This window comes from Aphidius gifuensis, linkage group LG5, assembly GCF_014905175.1.
Source record: "Aphidius gifuensis isolate YNYX2018 linkage group LG5, ASM1490517v1, whole genome shotgun sequence".
NCBI lineage: Eukaryota > Metazoa > Arthropoda > Insecta > Hymenoptera > Braconidae > Aphidius > Aphidius gifuensis.
In genome coordinates this window covers 3,336,930-3,354,668 of record NC_057792.1, presented here as the reverse complement: position 1 = coordinate 3,354,668, position 17,739 = coordinate 3,336,930, and the positions used below count along the sequence as shown (strand labels likewise).

Below are 17,739 nucleotides of genomic sequence, written 5' to 3'. Positions count from 1 at the left end.
ATAAATAATGATAATAATGAAAATAATGTCTCAAGTTGAGACAAGCTAAACAAAAAGTTTGCTTTATTGTTGTACAAAAAGTGTATTATTAATTCTATCCACCTTTCATTGTAAAATATATTTAAATATATTGTTTAACAAATAAATAAACAATAATAATTAAAAAAAAAAATATGAATTGGATTAAAATATCATTGTTATTGTGTTCATTTGGTTTTCTCAAAGAATTTCGTCCAGGTGAAGCTTTCATCACCGAGTATTTAACAAGCTGGAAAAATTTAACAAGCACACAAGTTTGTATTGAAAAATTATATATTATTTTAATTGTATATTATTGTTTATTAATTGTTTATTATTATTGCTTAAATAATTAGGTAATTGAAGATGTCTATCCACTTGCTACATATAGTAATTTGATAAACACAATTGTCATGTTATTGTTGACTGATTTTTTACGTTACAAGCCAATAATAATATTATGTGGATTATCTGGTATAATAATATATTTATTATTAACATTTACAAATCAATTAATAACAATGAAATTATTTGAATTTGGTTTTGGATTATATTTATCAACTGATATTGCTTACTACACGTATATTTATGCTAAAGTTGAACGAGAACATTATCAAAAAGTATCAAGTTACACACGATCAGCATTTCTTTTTGGTCGTTTTATATCAAGTTCCTTATCACAAACATTGATTACATTTAATCTACTGAATTATCATCAACTTAATTACTTAACTATTGGAGGTATTTTATTTATTTATCATTGAAAAATAAATTTTCTTTATCTAGTTTTAATTACAAATGAAGGTAAAGACTATTTATTATTTGTTTCAGGTCAAATTGCAGCAACAATATCAGCATTATTACTACCAAATGTTGAACAATCAATATATTTTCATCCTAAATTAGATGTTCCATTGACAAATAGATATGATAAAATTAAAAAAGCATATCAAATGTTGTGGAATGATTTTATAAAAGCATTTACAAATCGACATGTGTTGAAGTGGTCTTTATGGTGGGCAGCTGCTAATTGTGGCTATGTACAGGTATTAATTTACAGTCAAGCATTATGGCAAACTGCTGTTAAAAATGATCAACAACTTTACAATGGTCTTGTTGAAGCACTGTACTCAATAATTGGTGCTATTGCTGTATTTTTTGTTGGAATGTTAAAGTTAAACTGGAGCTCAGTTGGTGAAATAATACTTGCATTATTTACGTGGATTGAATCAATTATATTATTTGTCATTTCTAGTAATTACAATTTGTGGTTTTTATATGTTTTATATATTATTTTTGGTGTTATTTATCATGCAATTGCTACTATTGCCAGTTCTGAAGTTGCTAAAAAAATATCAAGAGATAGTTATGGATTAATTTTTGGTATTGTTTTGATTATTTCGTTGGCTATGGAAAGTATATTGACATTTTTTATAGCAACTGGTAATGTCTTTGAATTAAACATCAGGCAACAGGTGAGTATTGATTTTTTATTACTTTTTTTTTTTGTTAGAAAAAATAAGTATTTATGTTATTTTTACAGTTTACAATTTATGCTGGATATTTTGGAGTATTTGCAATGATATTTACTATAATTTCAATATTTAAAATAATTAAAAAAATTAAAAATGGTGAAGAGATTAAAATATGGATTGATAATGATACAAATTAATTTTTTGTTTTATTATTTTACTATTAAATGAAAATTTAAATGCATTATGCTTTTATGTGGCCTCGGAATTCTTACAAAAGGATTTATCCAGAATCATTAAAAATTCGTTGACGTAATTATTGGCCTTGAAAAAATATTAAAAATATATCAACTCAACTGAATTTTGCATTTAAATGCGACAAGCTTTTTTCTATGAATTTATTGCACTCCACCGATGTATATATATTAATTTAAAAAATAAATAAATTTTTTTTCAATATGCTGTTGCTCACAGGGTCTGTGAACAGAGTGAATATTCAACTTTTCTGGATTCTGGAAGATCAATGATAATTGTCATTTTTATAATAGAAAAATTTCACGAGTATAAATCTTGAAAATTAAAATTTTTCTTGCGCTTTAATGATAAATTTATTTGTTAAATAAAATAAATAAATTGGACAATTATTTTGGGGTAAAAATTGTATATTTATTATATCATTTTTTAAAACATATTTTTACAAGAAACATAATTATATCAATCTATAACATGTAAATTAAAATTGCAGAAATTATGTCTTTTTTAAGATTGAGTGATTATTTATTAGTAATTTTATATTTTTTATATGGTTATCTAAAATAAAACATTTATGTAAATATATTTATTGCATTACACTGAACTATTTTGTTTTAAATTAAAAATAATTATTAATTATCAACAACAAGCTTCTTTCTTTGATAAAGTTATTATTAATTTTTTTTTCAAGAATAAATTACAATTCTCAAAATATATTTTTCGTTTTAATATGAGCATATATTATTTGATTCTATATATTTATCTATCAACTATCAAAAAAAAAAAGGGCAGTTGAATTTCTAAAATATTTCTTAAATATATATATCCAACAAAATATTATTATCAAATTTTTTTCATAGAAAAAATATATAACTCAATATTATTAATTTCAAAAAGAAAATTATTATTCTCTACGTATTAATTCAATACAAAAATATCTTCTTTCATCATCATTAACAAGTACCTGTTGTTTAAAAATTTCAACAATATGATAGCAATTATTACGAATTAATAAACATTTGTACTGTTTAATAGCATGATTTAAAAAAATATTTCTCAAATCTCCCATATCCGAATGATTAATAAATGTCTTAATCAACAATATATCATTTGTATTAATCAATGCATTAATTAAACTCATTGTATAATTATTATCAATATACATACTATTTTTAATATCATTTGTATAATATTTAATTATTGTAAATGCCAATTTACGACATTTTTTTTTTTTAATAAATAATTCATAATCATCACTTAATATATTAAATAATGTCATTAATATATTAATTATAATTGAATCTTGTAACTTGTGATTATTAAGCTTAATTAAATCATTAATATTAAAATTATTAAAATCATTCCATGGCCATATTAATAATGATATTATTAAATTAATATCAATTGTTGAATTGTATGATAATTTATAACAGTCTTGGCGTCTCAATTTTTGTAAAAAAAAAATAGTCATTATTAATTTTTGTCCATTTGAATCATCATCATTTGATTCAATTGTTTTAATACACATTATATTATCAATTGAACGATTAATATTATTTATCTTTTCTTGACAATTTAATATTGACCAAAAATAATTTATACCCTGATAATGACGATGTGATAAACATAAAAAAAACATATATGTATTTATTGATTTTTCTTTGATAAATATACGTTTCCAATCACTCAAATGTGCATATTTTAATAATACATCATTTATATTATATTTTAGCTGATTTTGTAAACGTTGTATATGCCAAAATAATATACGATAAAAACTATATGCTGTTATTGATATATAATGACTTTTAAATGTTGCATCATAACTTTCAATAACAAAATCAATGATTTTTTGTGAATTTTCATTGTACCAATTATCAATATCATCATCAAAACAATTTATACATATTTCTGATACTTCAATATAATTTATTGGATATTGTTTATCGTTTATCATATTTTTAATTGTTTTATTGTAATCAATTGTACCAATATCTGTCCATTTTATTCTATCAATATAACCAATTATTACTTTTTTTTGATAATCATCATTGTATTTAATCCATTGGGGATATATTTTTTTTAATAATTCATGTATTTGTATTCCCATAAATTCAATTGTAAATAATAAATTATCTTCAATGTCATTTGTGTGTATTAATAAGTTTTTTTTAAATAATAATTTACAATTATTTTGAATTTTTTGAATTAATAAATTTCTATCTTTTTTATCATTATTATTGTATTTTTTATATTGGTCTTTTATATTTGTTGTAAATAATTTTATCCATTCTTGTTTTATCCATTTTTTTTGCCAAAGACATTTTGATATTTTTATTGTTGACAGTCGTTCAAGTGTCAGCTCGTATTGTTGAATTTTTTCTGTAATAAAAAAATAAATTTATATTTTTAAAAATATATAGTTAATTTATTTGTGTATTTATTATTTTTTAAATTTATAAAATTGCTTTTTTAAATTGGTCTTTTGCGTTTTAAAAAAATATATTTTATTTATACACTTTTTTTTGTAAATAATAACTCAATTTTATTACGAAATTTTTATACAATTAGAGGTAATAAAAAAATTATAAATTAAATTGATATAAAAAATTAATAAAATTATTTTAAAAAATTAATTAATAAAGTCAATTTTTAAATAGTAAATTTTCTTTATTTTTTTCATTAAAAAAAAAATTATTTCTATATAGAAAATATTTCGATTTTATCAAAGTTATTTCGATTAGTAATTTTTTAAATTTCAAATTAAAAAAAAATTTCTTTTCTATTGTTTAAATTACACTTTGAAATACTAATTAAAATTATTAAAAAAAAAAAAACATGAACAATTTAATAAAGTTTTCTTTATTTTCCAATTTAAAAAACTTTTTTTTTTATTTTTCAAAAAAAAAAACCTTGAACGTTCTATATTTGTGTAATTTAAAAAAAAAATATTTATTACCATGTTTATTTTTGTTCTTCGTCTCATTGTCGTAGACTGAATTTGACTGTGTCGGCTGCATCATTTACAATCACAAGTTAAACGATAAATAAAACTCAATATTATTTCCATTTCCTGATAACTTAAAATAAATTTATATAAAAAAATAACTCTTAATTTTTTATACTCAATATATAGCTTGTTTATTTTAATCTCAATTACTTGATTGATTAATTATTATTTTTAGTAAATATAATAATTTATTATTTATTAAGTGTATTGTTTATATTTTTTTTTACCGGAAAAAGTTGTGTAAAAAATTATTAGCAATTCTGTTTGCGACGCAAGACCAGACTGAAAGGCTGGCGTGGCTTTTGTGTGCAATATACCGCACGTGATAACTACGACGTGCAAAAATAAATCGAATATACATATATATATTCTTTTTTTTATTTTATTTCACCGGGGGGTTGTATGAAAGCTGCATTATATTTTTTTTTTTTTTCATGTAATCAATAATAGTGTAAGTCATAAAAATTTGGCAAAAACTTGCAAATTCTTTATAACTTTGTTTTTCAATTAAAAACAAATATTCATATGTAAATATTAAGCAATAATTGTTTATTTAAAAATAAAATTATAATTTTATATATTTTATAAATAAATTATATTATTATTTATTAATAATTATAATTGTCCACTTGTAAAAATCATTTTTTAAATTAAATTTCAATTTTTATCTGTTTTTTTCATTTTTTTCTGCCAATAATTTAATAATAATAATTTTCTACTTGTTGTTAAATATAAATATAAATTTTTTGAATTATTAAAAAAACAATAATTGACCAATGACATTCAAAGACGAAGATGACGTCATAAAAAAATCCGATTATTACCGAGAAAAAAAAAAAAAAAAATGTGTTTTAAAAACTTGACAACATGGCGGTATTGATGATAGAGTAAAACAGTAAACAAATATAAATAAATAATAAGCTAAATTAATATATTAACAAAGTAAATTTTTTAAATAATAAGACAATAAAAAAACACAACAATGACAACAACAGCACCAATGGTATTATGTCAATTATGGATGGGTGGTGTAAGTAAGAAAAAAGCAATAAAATATAAATATTTATGTTTATCAGGTCATCTAGCTAAACTTATTAATAATTTAAATAAAAAAGAAACACATTTTCATACTATTTATTGATTTATTGATTTTGTTTAACAGCTAGAGCCTTACATGACAGAGAGTTTTGTTATGAATGCATTTCATAAAATGGGGGAACAGCCACAAACAGTTAAGGTTATGAGAAATAGATACACTGGTGAACCAGCCGGTTATTGTTTTGTTCATTTTCCCACTGATGAAATGGCACTTGATGCAATGCACAAGCTTAATGGCAAAGTTATTCCTGGATCAACTCCAGTAAGTATATTATTAAAAGTTATTGTTTCATTTTATTAACAACTTAAAATTAAATATAATAACAATCTATGTAAACTAAAGCAAACTTGAGTTATAAAAACATTTTATATTCTTTTTTATGCTCCATTAATTTTCACCATTTTGTTTTTTTTAATTATTATTATTTATCAATAAACAAATAGATAAATAATTGAGTAAATATAATGATTTTATTACTGCTTGTTTAATCAAAAACCGTATTTATTATTTAAATAATTAAATGTGAATTTTTTAAAATAAATATTTAATGAATTTTGTTGATTTATCTGTCAACAGGCTGTACGTTTTCGTTTAAATCATGCAAGTACAACTGGTAAACCAGTAGCTGAACGTGAATTTAGTATATGGGTTGGTGATTTATCAACAGATGTTGATGATTATTCATTATATCGTGCATTTGCTGCAAAATATAATTCAATAAGAACAGCTAAAGTAATATTAGATTCATCTGGTTTTAGTAAAGGTTATGGATTTGTTAGATTTGCCAGTGAAGAAGAACAAAAAAATAGTTTAGATACAATGAATGGATATAGAGGTCTAGGTACAAAATCATTAAAAATATGTAATGCTGTACCAAGACCATGGAATAAAATAACTGGTACAAATTCACAATTAAGTGGTGATTATTCATCAACAAATATTGGCTCAGATAATTATAATTATTATGACACATCATCATATTGGAATAGTTATAGTGCTTGGCAACAAGGTTACTATGGAAGTGAACCAACATCTGATAATAATTATGGCTCTTATGTTTCTGAACATAAACATGATGAAGATGATCTTGAATTAATTGGTAAGCTATTATTTATTTGTTTTATTTAATTAAAATATTAATTGTTTATGTATATTTTTAGAACACTCAATTCCAGTTGACATTGATAAACTCAACAGAGATATGATTGATCAAGATTACAGTTTATGGGATGCATTGGAAAGCTCAAAATGGATACCATGTGATACTCCTGATCTTTGCTATTAATTTTTTTTTTTTTATAAACATAGACATATTATATATAAATTTTCTTACAGATTTAATATTTATTAATAAAAATTTGTAATAAATTAAATTTGTTTGCTTTTTTTTAATGAGTTTATTTTAAATGTTTTTATAATTGTTTTTTATTCTAATACTTCCCATGGTTTATCTGGACGTTCAAGATCCCAAGGATTTGCTTTTTTAAATCTCGATGGTTCTGTTAATATAATACCATTATTTTCAAGTTCTTGAAGTATTAAATTATATTTGTTACATTCAATTTGTTTTGGATCATTGTGAACAAATAATATTCCACTTTCAATACATCTTTGAGCAAGAATTCTTCCAAGATTCATATATGCTGAACTGTCATGTAATCTATAAAATTATTGTCGTTAAGCATTAATTAACATTTAAAAATCAATTTATGTTTGTGCAATTTTAATGTTTTTTTTTTTATACTTACTTGTATAAACGTTTTTTTATTGATAACTCTTTTGTTGATGCTGATACAACTGTTCCATTTTCGAAATGTTCAACATTTATTGTAACATGTTTTACTGAACGATCCAATACCAATCTTAAATTAATTATTAATTATTAATATGTTGTTAGTTTATGTTTATAAATATTAAATTTACCTGTGCCAATATTCACGAGTTATTCTTTCCAAATGATAACCAGATGGTTTTCTTGCAATTCTCAATAGTTCCAAGTTTCTTGGATTTCTATTATTTATTTCTGTACATTTTTCAATTAAACTAGCATTTGTATGTACATTTTTTGATATATTTTTTGGTATAAATAATGATATTAATTTTTTATTAACAATATTCATTTTGGATGTGTATTTTTATAAGACACAATTTTATATTTTTATTGTTACTTTGTTATTATATTCTAACCTTACTTTTTTAATTCAAGTTCCATCTAGCGGATCTAGCGACCATTTAAAAAAAATAAACAACAACAACAACAATAAACAATATAATAATGTCAATTGACAGTTAAATTATTTTTTAAAAAACAATAAATATAAATAAATATATTAAAAATGTTTAAAGACTTGTCAAACAGTGATGAACATTCAAATAAATCTCAACATGAAATCATAACACCTTACAAAGTTGGTGTACTTTTATTAATCAAAGAATATTGTCTCAACATACCAAAAGGTATATTATAATTATTTATACAAATTAATTAATTAAATATTATTAATTATTATTATTTTTCTTTATAGCAATTAATGAAAGACGTGATTTTTGTATTGTTGCTTTGAAAATAATTCAAGTAAGTAACAAGGATTTTTTAATTAAAATAATTAGCTGTTATTAATTATTAACAATATAAATTTAATTTATTTTTAGGCACCAGATATGGACATTAGTTCATTATTGACAATGTTAAATAATCCAGACTACGTACTCCAAAGATTTTCAAGAAATTTAGAAATTGAATGTAATCATCTTCTTAAAACTGGTATTGAGGGTCTTCTTGAACTATTTGATGCTTTAACACGTTTAATAAAACCATCACAAGAACATCCACTTAGTTCATCACATTCATTATGTCGTAGTTCAGTACTTGGTTTATATGTACGTCGTTTAATTGTATTTTTTGAACAATTATCATTTTCTGAAGTTGCACAATTATATGATGCATTTGTTAAAAATTATAAAAAACAAACCAATAATAATGACTTAAATACAACAACAACAAGATTATCAAAATCATTATATAATAATAATAAATTTCAACAAACAAATGTATGGGATGCAAGACAAGCTGAGTTACTTGTTGCACAACAAGCACATGCATTACAAACAGATGAACATAAAGCAATGCCACCAGGTGAATTACAAAAATTAGTACGTGAATTATTACGTTCAAATCCTCATTATGCTGAAGCACATTATTTAAGTTATTTAAATTGTTTACGTGTTAATGAATATTGTGGTGCAATTGATAGTTTATATCATTGTTTTGATAGATTAGCACCACTTGATAATCGTACACATATTGATGATAGAACAAAAACATTTCGTTATGCTGCATTAAATTTAGCATCATTACATGGACAATTTAATAATAATGATGTTGCTAAAAATGCATTAAAAGAAGCAATTATGATGGCACAAGAAGCTGGTGATAATATATGTTTACAATTAGCAAATGCATGGATGTATCATTTAAGTGATGATAATAAAGGACAATTAATTGAACGTTCAGTTGGAAAAGCAAACTCATTGGGTATAACACATACAACAAGTTTAAGTTTAATATCATCAGCACATGATTATTCAATGAAAGGTAAAAATCCAGTATATATATTTCAAATGCTTGTTAAATCAGATGTATTAAATTGTCAACATTCAATGATGGATTTAATGTCAATGAGTTATATGGAAAAATCAGCATTATGGTCATATTATGGTAAATTTGAAATGTCAATATTAAATTCACAATTATTATTATTACATAATTGTGGTGATAAAAAACAATATATGTTTAATGGTACATCAACATGTCAAGCTGTTGTTAATCTTGCTAATGCATTTGTTCAACTTGGTGAATATAAAATTGTTGATGTTATATTTAATCATGCTAAAAATAGATTTCCAAATGAACCAAGTAATAAGGTAATGGGTTTTTTCTTTTTCTATTAATTAATATCATTAAATTTAAATGTAAAATTTATTTATTTTATTTTTTTTACTTTCAAGATATGGATGTTACATAAACAATTATATGAATTTACTAAAATGATGAGACATGATCGTTTAATTGATGCTGAATTTATTGCAAATCAAATATCAAGTCTTGATCCACTTGAAAGTAAATTTTGTCTTGCTGAAGTATCACTTGCAAAAGGTGATTATCCAAATGGATTAAATTATATTGATGATATTGAATTGTTTAAAAATTTAAATCCACAAAATCGTGTACGTGCTATGATATTATCAAGTCAAATGATTAGTTCATCAGTACAACCAGGTGATGGTACATCTGGTACAAAATCAATAGTATTATTAAATCATGCACTTGAAATATGTACGAAAAATTATTTATCATATTATGAGGCTATTGTTAAAATGCATTTAGCAAATATACAATTAACAATTGGCATGCCAAATCAAGCATTAAATGTCATTGATGATGCTATTATTAATATTTTATCACATGGTGGATGGTTTGATCAAGCAAGAGCATTTGTATTATATGCTAAATGTCTTATTGCAACAGCACCAAAATTTGGTAATAAACGAAAGCTAGTTATTCAAAATTCAATTAAATATCTTGTAAAAGCACAAATTAATTATCATAAAGTTGAAGCATTTGGTAGATTAAAAAATACACTTTATCTTTTATCAATGTTTTATAATGAAATTGACTTTAAAAATGAAAGAAATCAAGTTGCTTTTGAATATAGACAACTTGATCAACAATATCCAACTAAAACAAATGCAATTATGTTGTATTAAAATTATTATTTATTTATTATATATTTATTTGTTTTTATTTTTTAATATCCCAAGAAACCAAATTTTAATAAGCTGTTTTACAGATAATTGTCTATCAGATATATTTAACTTTTTATTTTATATAGAAATACGTTGAGGTATAATTTTACTCTTTTCTATTTCTGTTCTCCTGATACCACGACCGACCTAAGAACGCTTCAAAGTCGCGAAAGTCACGAAAACCTCATACGGTATCATAGAAATATATATACTCATAAAATCTCATTCAATCTCATTCAATAATTAAACTCGAAACATATTTGCTGTTGCTCACAGGAGCTGGCGTCTAAGGGATGATTCGGGTTCCAAGGCCCCAACATGAATAAATAATTGAAAATGATATCAAGTATTAATATACCCCAAAGAGTCACAGATATAAAAAAACAACCCTCTGGAATAAGTTACATCGTATTTAAAGAGAACAAATTCAGAGGTTGTTGGCTAAATAATTTTTTTAACTATGATAGAGTTGAGCTATCCACATAATTTTTTTTTTATTGAATTGTCTATGACCTAAGCTAATTGAGGGAAAAAAATTATAATTTTTGAAATGGTCAAAAGGGGGTAGAGGGTGGATTTATACAATTCTACGACGACTACTGGTTTTTAATTTTTTTAACTATGATAGAGTTGAGCCACCTTCGTAATTTTTTTTTATTAAATTATCTAAGATCTAAGCTAGTTTAGGAAAAAAAATTACGAGGGTGGCTCAACCCTATCATAGACAAAAAAATTAAAAATAGTTAAAATCCACCCCCTACCCTCTTTTGACCATTTTAAAAATTATAATATTTTTTTCTAAACTATCTTAGATCCTAGACAATTTAATGAAAAAAAAATTACGAGGATAGCTCAACTCTATCATAGTTAAAAAAATTAAAAATAGTTAAAATCCACCCCCTACCCCCTTTTCCAGCGCCATTATTTTAGACAGAGACACGTTGAGGTATGTTTTTACTCTTCTCTATTTCTGTTCTCCTGATACCACGGCCGACCTAAGAACGCTTCAAAGTCGCGAAAGTCACGAAAACCTCATACGGTATCATAGAAATATATATACTCATGAAATCTCATTCAATCTCATTCAATAATTAAACTCGAAATATATTTCGAAACATGCTGTTGCTCACAGGGGCTGTGAGCAGAGACGATATACAACTTTTAAAAATATTTTAACAATTGCTATATAACAAGATTTAATTGCAAGGATTTAAATTATATAATTTTCAAGAAAAAAGAATTATTAAAAAAAAAAAATTCAGAGCATTTTTTCTACACAAATAAATTGAGGAAGAAATTTAATATTTAAATCTATATAATTAAATATTAAATATTATTTGATCATTATATTTGTAGACACAAGTTTGGTAAGTAGTAGTAGTAGTATTTTTATGTAAATAAATAATACTGTAAATTTATTTGTCGATTAGAAGCATGACAAATTTTATTTGTTTACTTATTATATTATAAATTATAAAACCAAGTCCATCATTAACTTTGTTACATTAGACGAAAACTTCAGTAAAAAAAACAGCTCATTATTGTAAAGAAAATAGTATTGAAAAAATAAAAAAAAAAAAAGAAATGTCTTTTTTTACAATAAACTTGACTATGATTAAAATTATTGGTGCTCGAATGCCAAATAATTTGAATAATTGGAAATTAAAATTATACAAATTTTACAGTTTAATATTAATAATTACACAGTTAATTTTTTTGTTGTCTCAGCTCATGACATTTTTTTTTGAAGATTCAAGAAAAGTTTGGGATGCATCATTTATAATTATTGTGTGTTTTTCATCAATTATAACTTTATTAAAACGATTAAATTTATTATTACGTCAAAAAAAAATTATGGAAATTGAAAAATCATTATTAAAGTATCCATTAAAAATACAAAATCAAGATGAAGAAAATATACAGTTAAAATACAAAGCAAGAGTCAAGTAAGTTCATAAATATATATATATTGTTGGCAATAATAATTTAAATAATAAATAAATAATTACAGATGGATTACAATTTTTTATTTGTCATGTACTAATTTAAGTGGTTTACTATTTACATTTTCTGCTTGGACAAAGTCATCATCAACAGTAACACCATACAGTACTGGATTTCGATATAAATTTTTAAATTCAATACACTTTAATTTAACAGTTATTTATCAAATTTTAAGTGTATTTATTATTGTTGCAACTGGAACAATACATGATTCATATTTTTGTAATATGGTAATGATGATTTGTGCCCAAATAGAAATGCTTGAATATAGATATGAAAAATTAATTGAAGAAATTAAAGAAGAAAAAAAATATTCAACAATTAATAACATTAAAAATATAGAAAAAAAATTAATATGTTTTTTTGTTGATAATCATATGGAGATATTAAAATTAACTAATAAAATTACACATATATTTTCATTTGTTATTTTTATACAATCTATTAAAAGTACACTTGTTATTTGTTTAAGTGCATTTATTGCTACACAATTTAAACTTTGGTCAATTGAATTTTTTTCTCTTTTGATAAATATACTTGGACAAGTGGTACAAATTTCAATTGTTTGTTTAGCATCTGATGAACTTAAATTAAAAGTAATGACATTTTTAAAATTATTATTTATTAAAATGTTTAATAATATTTTCATTAAAATAAATTGCTTTGTTTTTGCTATTTTTTTCAGTTTGAAAATCTTCAAAATTATATTTATAATGTCGATTGGACAATGCTTCATACTACCACAAAAAGATCGTTAATTATTATATTAATTAATTTAAGCAAATCGTTTGTATTAAAATGTGGAGGATTATTTACACCGTCTAGTGAATCATTGACAAATGTTTGTATGAATTATTATTATTTTTTATATTTGTAATTATTTTTTAATAATGTAATTTTATGTATTTTAGATATTGAAATTATCATATTCAATTTTTAATGTGTTGCGTCGTTGATACATGATAGATCAATTTAATTTATTTACAAAAAAAAAGAACGAAATTCTATGGCTAAATGATATCAATTTTTTTCGATAAATTACATAGTCAATTTCATCAGCCTTCTAGTGTTATTATTTAATTTTTTTTTAAATATTCAAATACCTTCAATTTAATAAATAAATAAATTAGATAAATTTTTTTTTTTTCGAATAAACTTGTGGAAAATAATATTTTTACTGTGCATTCATAAATAAATCGTGTATATTTTTACGGCTTTTTGGAGGTTTGAAAAATATTTTTTTTATTGGTGCTTAAGTTGAGTTAACATTTTTATGTATGTAAAATTTTAACAAAAGAAAATAAATATAAATAAATTTAATATTTAAACAGAGTCTTAGAATGTTCTATTTCATTTTTAATGTGTTGCATGCTCGATACAACGTAAACAAATTTAATTATTTACAAATGACTTAATTATACTTTAAAAAATTCATAGAAAATAAAACAATATTGTTATATGTTTTCTAAAACAATCATGTTATTTTTCAAATAATTTTATGGGTTTGATTATTATCAAAATTAGATACCTGAAAATATTGTACTTATCTAAAATCTCAATTATCGATAAATTTTTTCTTTGAAATTAAAAAAACTTTGGAACACTTCAATCTTCATGCTATCGTGATTCTAAAAAATAAATTTTATCTTTCATCTAAGTACTTTTATTAATAGATAAGAAACATAAAAAAAAATTAAGTTTAAATGAAAAATATAGAACAAATGAAACAATTGAATCAATCGTCATGTTTATAATCAAGTATATATTTTATGGCTATGCGTTATCGAGGATTTCTCATGAAAAGTGTACGGTATCAAGAAAAAAATTTTTCAAGTATGTATTACGTGTTGTTGTGTACTCATATCACATCCTGAAAATTGATCAAGTTGTTAGTCATGCATGCTAAAAGATAAATCTGCAATTTGAGGTTTTGTTTAAACATAAAAATTCAAATGAGAAAAAAAAAAATAACAACAAGTTTTCAAATGGGAATCCCCTTGCTGAAAATTTAAGAGAAGGGATTGTTTAATTGTCCAAGTAATGTTGAACAACTTCATGTACAGTCACACCCATTTTAAACATCAAATAAGAACAATGGTCTTATTTTTTATTTAAAAAAATTGACTTGTAAGTAAAATTTTTAAATCAATTCGACAAATTTATATATATATTTTTGTTTAATTATTAACAATTTAAAAAAAGTGTTTTAAAAATATTAATACTATTTTTTTTACAAAAGAAAAGACATAGTTTTTTTTTAATCGAAAAATAATTAATTTTTTAAATTGACGCTTGACTTTTTCAGATTTTCAAAAACGTTATATTCGATAAAAAATTATTTTGCTGTAAGTAATGGCTTTAAAAATTATTTAATTAATTTTTTAAATGTATTTTTAAATATTTTATATTAATTAATTATTTATTTTTGATTTATTAGAATGCTGAGCTTGTAATTCATTTACAAATGACAAATTTCTTCAAGTAAATTAATTCTGTAATTTAAAATCTCAAAATGTATCAAGGCCTCGTATTTATTTTCAATGCAATTTTAATTATCATTGAATTTTTAACTGAAAAAAAATGTCGCATTTTCGTATTACTATTAAATTCAATTTTCATTTTATCTGAAGTATTGATAAAAAAAACTTTTTACATGTTGAAAATTGAAATAGCATTAATATTTTTATTTACAATATACATGTGTCGTTATTTTTCGTATTGGAAAAATCGTGGTGTTGTATTCGAAACACCAGTACCATTATTTGGAAACGTTTTAGAATTTTACAAGCCTTGGAAAATTTCACCAGGAAATATTATCAAAAATTTATACGACAAATATAGCAATTATCCATATGTAGGATTTTTTTTATATGACGAGCCTTGTTTGCTATTGAGAGACAGAGAAATTATTAAAAGAATTCTTACTCGAGATTTTAAATTTTTTACTGATAAATTTATGCAATCATGTGAACAAGATTCATTGAGCAACAAAAGTTTGCCATTTCTTCCACATGATGAATGGAAAGAGCTACGAACAATACTTGCATCAGCATTTACACCAAAAAAATTAAAAGAAAATTTTTATCATTTGAAAAAAGTATCAGCTATTCTTGATGATCATTTGAGTGAATTTAAAAAAACAAGTAAGTTTATTTTAATAGAAAAATAAGCAAAATATTTAGTGTTTGTTTTTTTTGCAATTTTAAATAGATTTTAATTGTTTTAAATATTTTAATTTAGATCCTGGTGAAGCAATTGACATAAAAGAAGTCATTGCAAAATATGAAACTGATATAACTGGTTTAACACAATTTAGCGTAATGTTAAATTGCTTGACTGAACCAGACTCAGAGTTTCGATTATATGGAAAAATTTTATTTGGAAATTTTATCAATGTTAGATGTCGTGAATTGATGGCAGTTTACATGATGCCAAGATGGTTAAAAAATTTATTTGGCTACAGGTTTATTGAAAAACCTAGTGGTGAATATTTCAAGAAAAAATTTTTAGATATTATTAGAATTAAAAAATTGAGAAAAGAAAATAATGAGAGCAATGGAAATATACAAAAAGATTTTCTTGATATTTTAATTGAATATCATGAGAAAAATTCAAGCTTCAGTAATTAATTTTAAATAATTATTTAGTTTTTTTTTGTAAAACAAATATATTTTATTGTTTAATTTTATTTTAAAGGTTTGAATGACATCATTAGCCAGGCAATTGTATTTTTCACTGCAGGATTTGATACAACCTCAACTGTAACATCATTTGCTCTTTTTGAATTGGCAAGAAATTCTTCAGTTCAAAATAAATTACGAAAAAAATTAAAAGATGCCTTGGAAGAAACTGGTGGACAAATTACATACGAATTGGTAAATGAAATTTTACTTTGTTGTAAAAAAAAATAGTTTTTAATAAATAAATTGTTTTTTATTAATTTTTAGATAAATTCATTATCGTTTCTTGAAGATATTGTCTTGGAAACATTGAGATTACATCCAACAGTACCAACAATTGATCGTATTGCAGTTCAAGATTATCTAATTGAAGAAACAAATTTATTAATTAAAAAAGGAACTCCAATTTTTATTTCAGTTACTGGATTACATTGTGATGAAAATAATTTTAATAATCCAAAAATTTTTGATCCAGAAAATTTTGGAAAAAGTGATGCTTCTAAAAATTCAGCTTACATGAGCTTTGGAATTGGTGTTAGAAGCTGTATTGGTAAATAATTATTTGACTTATTATTTTACAATTAAAATATGTAAATAGTAATTTAATTTTTATTGTTTAATTTACAGCCAAACAGTGGGGTATGATCCAGGTTAAATACAGCTTGGCTCATATAATTTCAAACTATGAAATAAATTTATCTAATAATACATCTGTTGAAATTGATCCACATGTTTATTTTACTTCTGGAAAAAAAGGACTTTTTGTTCATCTTGATAAAATTAAACATCTCATAGAAGATTAAATAACAAAAATATAAATTAACATATTAAAATATTAAATTAAACATTCAACAATAATTTAAACAAATAAATAATATTATAAATTAAACAAATTGATTTTTAAATATTAAAAATGTCTATTACCTTCAGCAAAAGGTGACGTAATTATTAACATAATGGAAATTTATTAAATTACATGAATTTAGTTTTTGTTTTTTTTTTTTTAACAAAAATATAAACATACTTTAAAGTTGTTACAATATAAATATTATCGTTATCTTTTTGGTATTAATAATTGTCAACAAATGAATAAATTATAAAATAAATAAACATCAACAATAAATACTTTCTAAATTTTAATTATCAAAATTATTCATACAAAAATCATTTATACATCAATTAATTTCAAGTTATTGATCACAAAAATATTCATGGTCATTAATCATTCATACACTTTTTAACTAACACAATGATTTTTATCAATTTCATTTTTTTTTTTTTTAAATTCATTTAACAATATTTAATGTAAAATCAATTTACACTGTTATAGATCATTGTTTCGGCTCAAACAATAATAAAAAAAAAAGCAATTATAAAGTTAATACTGATAATAATTTT

At 22.6% G+C, this 17,739-nt stretch overlaps 6 protein-coding genes across 7 annotated transcripts; 4 read left to right on the top strand and 2 right to left on the bottom strand.

Annotated features, from left to right (window-relative positions):
- The first annotated feature begins 13 nt into the window (after positions 1–13).
- Positions 14–3,523, top strand: LOC122856838 (thiamine transporter 1-like). Its single transcript, XM_044158701.1, has 4 exons — positions 14–293; positions 375–759; positions 850–1,493; positions 1,562–3,523. Exons 1-4 carry the CDS (start codon positions 174–176, stop codon positions 1,688–1,690), a joined length of 1,278 nt encoding a protein of 425 aa, XP_044014636.1. The 5' UTR covers positions 14–173; the 3' UTR covers positions 1,691–3,523.
- On the bottom strand, positions 2,130–5,141 carry LOC122856802. 2 transcript variants are annotated; one of them, XM_044158655.1, is made up of 3 exons: positions 4,903–5,141; positions 4,702–4,822; positions 2,130–4,124 (listed from the first exon to the last, which is right to left on the bottom strand). In XM_044158655.1, exons 2-3 carry the CDS (start codon positions 4,763–4,765, stop codon positions 2,647–2,649), a joined length of 1,542 nt encoding a protein of 513 aa, XP_044014590.1. In that variant the 5' UTR covers positions 4,766–4,822; positions 4,903–5,141; the 3' UTR covers positions 2,130–2,646. The 2 variants fall into 2 exon arrangements, with proteins under 2 accessions (XP_044014590.1, XP_044014591.1); XM_044158656.1 differs by having other exon boundaries at positions 4,980–5,141.
- A 426-nt stretch (positions 5,142–5,567) lies between these two features.
- Positions 5,568–7,188, top strand: LOC122856861 (tRNA selenocysteine 1-associated protein 1). The gene is made up of 4 exons (XM_044158735.1): positions 5,568–5,782; positions 5,915–6,112; positions 6,428–6,950; positions 7,012–7,188. Exons 1-4 carry the CDS (start codon positions 5,735–5,737, stop codon positions 7,134–7,136), a joined length of 894 nt encoding a protein of 297 aa, XP_044014670.1. The 5' UTR covers positions 5,568–5,734; the 3' UTR covers positions 7,137–7,188.
- Positions 7,189–7,234: 46 nt separating this feature from the next.
- Positions 7,235–7,986, bottom strand: LOC122856885 (39S ribosomal protein L18, mitochondrial). Its single transcript, XM_044158773.1, has 3 exons — positions 7,775–7,986; positions 7,600–7,713; positions 7,235–7,511 (listed from the first exon to the last, which is right to left on the bottom strand). Exons 1-3 carry the CDS (start codon positions 7,969–7,971, stop codon positions 7,277–7,279), a joined length of 546 nt encoding a protein of 181 aa, XP_044014708.1. The 5' UTR covers positions 7,972–7,986; the 3' UTR covers positions 7,235–7,276.
- A 48-nt stretch (positions 7,987–8,034) lies between these two features.
- Positions 8,035–10,641, top strand: LOC122856764 (anaphase-promoting complex subunit 5-like). The gene is made up of 4 exons (XM_044158577.1): positions 8,035–8,308; positions 8,377–8,426; positions 8,504–9,775; positions 9,860–10,641. Exons 1-4 carry the CDS (start codon positions 8,188–8,190, stop codon positions 10,616–10,618), a joined length of 2,202 nt encoding a protein of 733 aa, XP_044014512.1. The 5' UTR covers positions 8,035–8,187; the 3' UTR covers positions 10,619–10,641.
- A 3,883-nt stretch (positions 10,642–14,524) lies between these two features.
- On the top strand, positions 14,525–17,481 carry LOC122856810 (cytochrome P450 6k1-like). The gene is made up of 7 exons (XM_044158664.1): positions 14,525–14,788; positions 14,967–15,006; positions 15,099–15,804; positions 15,902–16,282; positions 16,358–16,536; positions 16,609–16,891; positions 16,969–17,481. Exons 3-7 carry the CDS (start codon positions 15,174–15,176, stop codon positions 17,142–17,144), a joined length of 1,650 nt encoding a protein of 549 aa, XP_044014599.1. The 5' UTR covers positions 14,525–14,788; positions 14,967–15,006; positions 15,099–15,173; the 3' UTR covers positions 17,145–17,481.
- Positions 17,482–17,739: the final 258 nt, after the last annotated feature.

What these genes read in the sequence shown, in the direction of transcription:
- LOC122856838 (XM_044158701.1), top strand. Translation starts at nt 174, where the DNA reads ATGAATTGGATTAAAATATCATTGTTATTGTGTTCATTTGGTTTTCTC. An exon ending in AAAATTTAACAAGCACACAA is followed by an intron (nt 294 to 374) that starts GTTTGTATTGAA and finishes TTAAATAATTAG; the next exon opens with GTAATTGAAGATGTCTATCC. An exon ending in TAATTACTTAACTATTGGAG is followed by an intron (nt 760 to 849) that starts GTATTTTATTTA and finishes TATTTGTTTCAG; the next exon opens with GTCAAATTGCAGCAACAATA.
- LOC122856802 (XM_044158655.1), bottom strand. Translation starts at nt 4,765, where the DNA reads ATGATGCAGCCGACACAGTCAAATTCAGTCTACGACAATGAGACGAAG. An exon ending in GAAGAACAAAAATAAACATG is followed by an intron (nt 4,125 to 4,701) that starts GTAATAAATATT and finishes TTTTTATTACAG; the next exon opens with AAAAAATTCAACAATACGAG.
- LOC122856861 (XM_044158735.1), top strand. Translation starts at nt 5,735, where the DNA reads ATGACAACAACAGCACCAATGGTATTATGTCAATTATGGATGGGTGGT. An exon ending in TTATTCCTGGATCAACTCCA is followed by an intron (nt 6,113 to 6,427) that starts GTAAGTATATTA and finishes ATCTGTCAACAG; the next exon opens with GCTGTACGTTTTCGTTTAAA. An exon ending in AGATGATCTTGAATTAATTG is followed by an intron (nt 6,951 to 7,011) that starts GTAAGCTATTAT and finishes GTATATTTTTAG; the next exon opens with AACACTCAATTCCAGTTGAC.
- LOC122856885 (XM_044158773.1), bottom strand. Translation starts at nt 7,971, where the DNA reads ATGAATATTGTTAATAAAAAATTAATATCATTATTTATACCAAAAAAT. An exon ending in ACTCGTGAATATTGGCACAG is followed by an intron (nt 7,714 to 7,774) that starts GTAAATTTAATA and finishes AATTAATTTAAG; the next exon opens with ATTGGTATTGGATCGTTCAG. An exon ending in ATAAAAAAACGTTTATACAA is followed by an intron (nt 7,512 to 7,599) that starts GTAAGTATAAAA and finishes ATAATTTTATAG; the next exon opens with ATTACATGACAGTTCAGCAT.
- LOC122856764 (XM_044158577.1), top strand. Translation starts at nt 8,188, where the DNA reads ATGTTTAAAGACTTGTCAAACAGTGATGAACATTCAAATAAATCTCAA. An exon ending in TTGTCTCAACATACCAAAAG is followed by an intron (nt 8,309 to 8,376) that starts GTATATTATAAT and finishes TTTTCTTTATAG; the next exon opens with CAATTAATGAAAGACGTGAT. An exon ending in CAAATGAACCAAGTAATAAG is followed by an intron (nt 9,776 to 9,859) that starts GTAATGGGTTTT and finishes TTTACTTTCAAG; the next exon opens with ATATGGATGTTACATAAACA.
- LOC122856810 (XM_044158664.1), top strand. Translation starts at nt 15,174, where the DNA reads ATGTATCAAGGCCTCGTATTTATTTTCAATGCAATTTTAATTATCATT. An exon ending in TGAGAAAAATTCAAGCTTCA is followed by an intron (nt 16,283 to 16,357) that starts GTAATTAATTTT and finishes TTTATTTTAAAG; the next exon opens with GTTTGAATGACATCATTAGC. An exon ending in TGGTGTTAGAAGCTGTATTG is followed by an intron (nt 16,892 to 16,968) that starts GTAAATAATTAT and finishes TTTAATTTACAG; the next exon opens with CCAAACAGTGGGGTATGATC.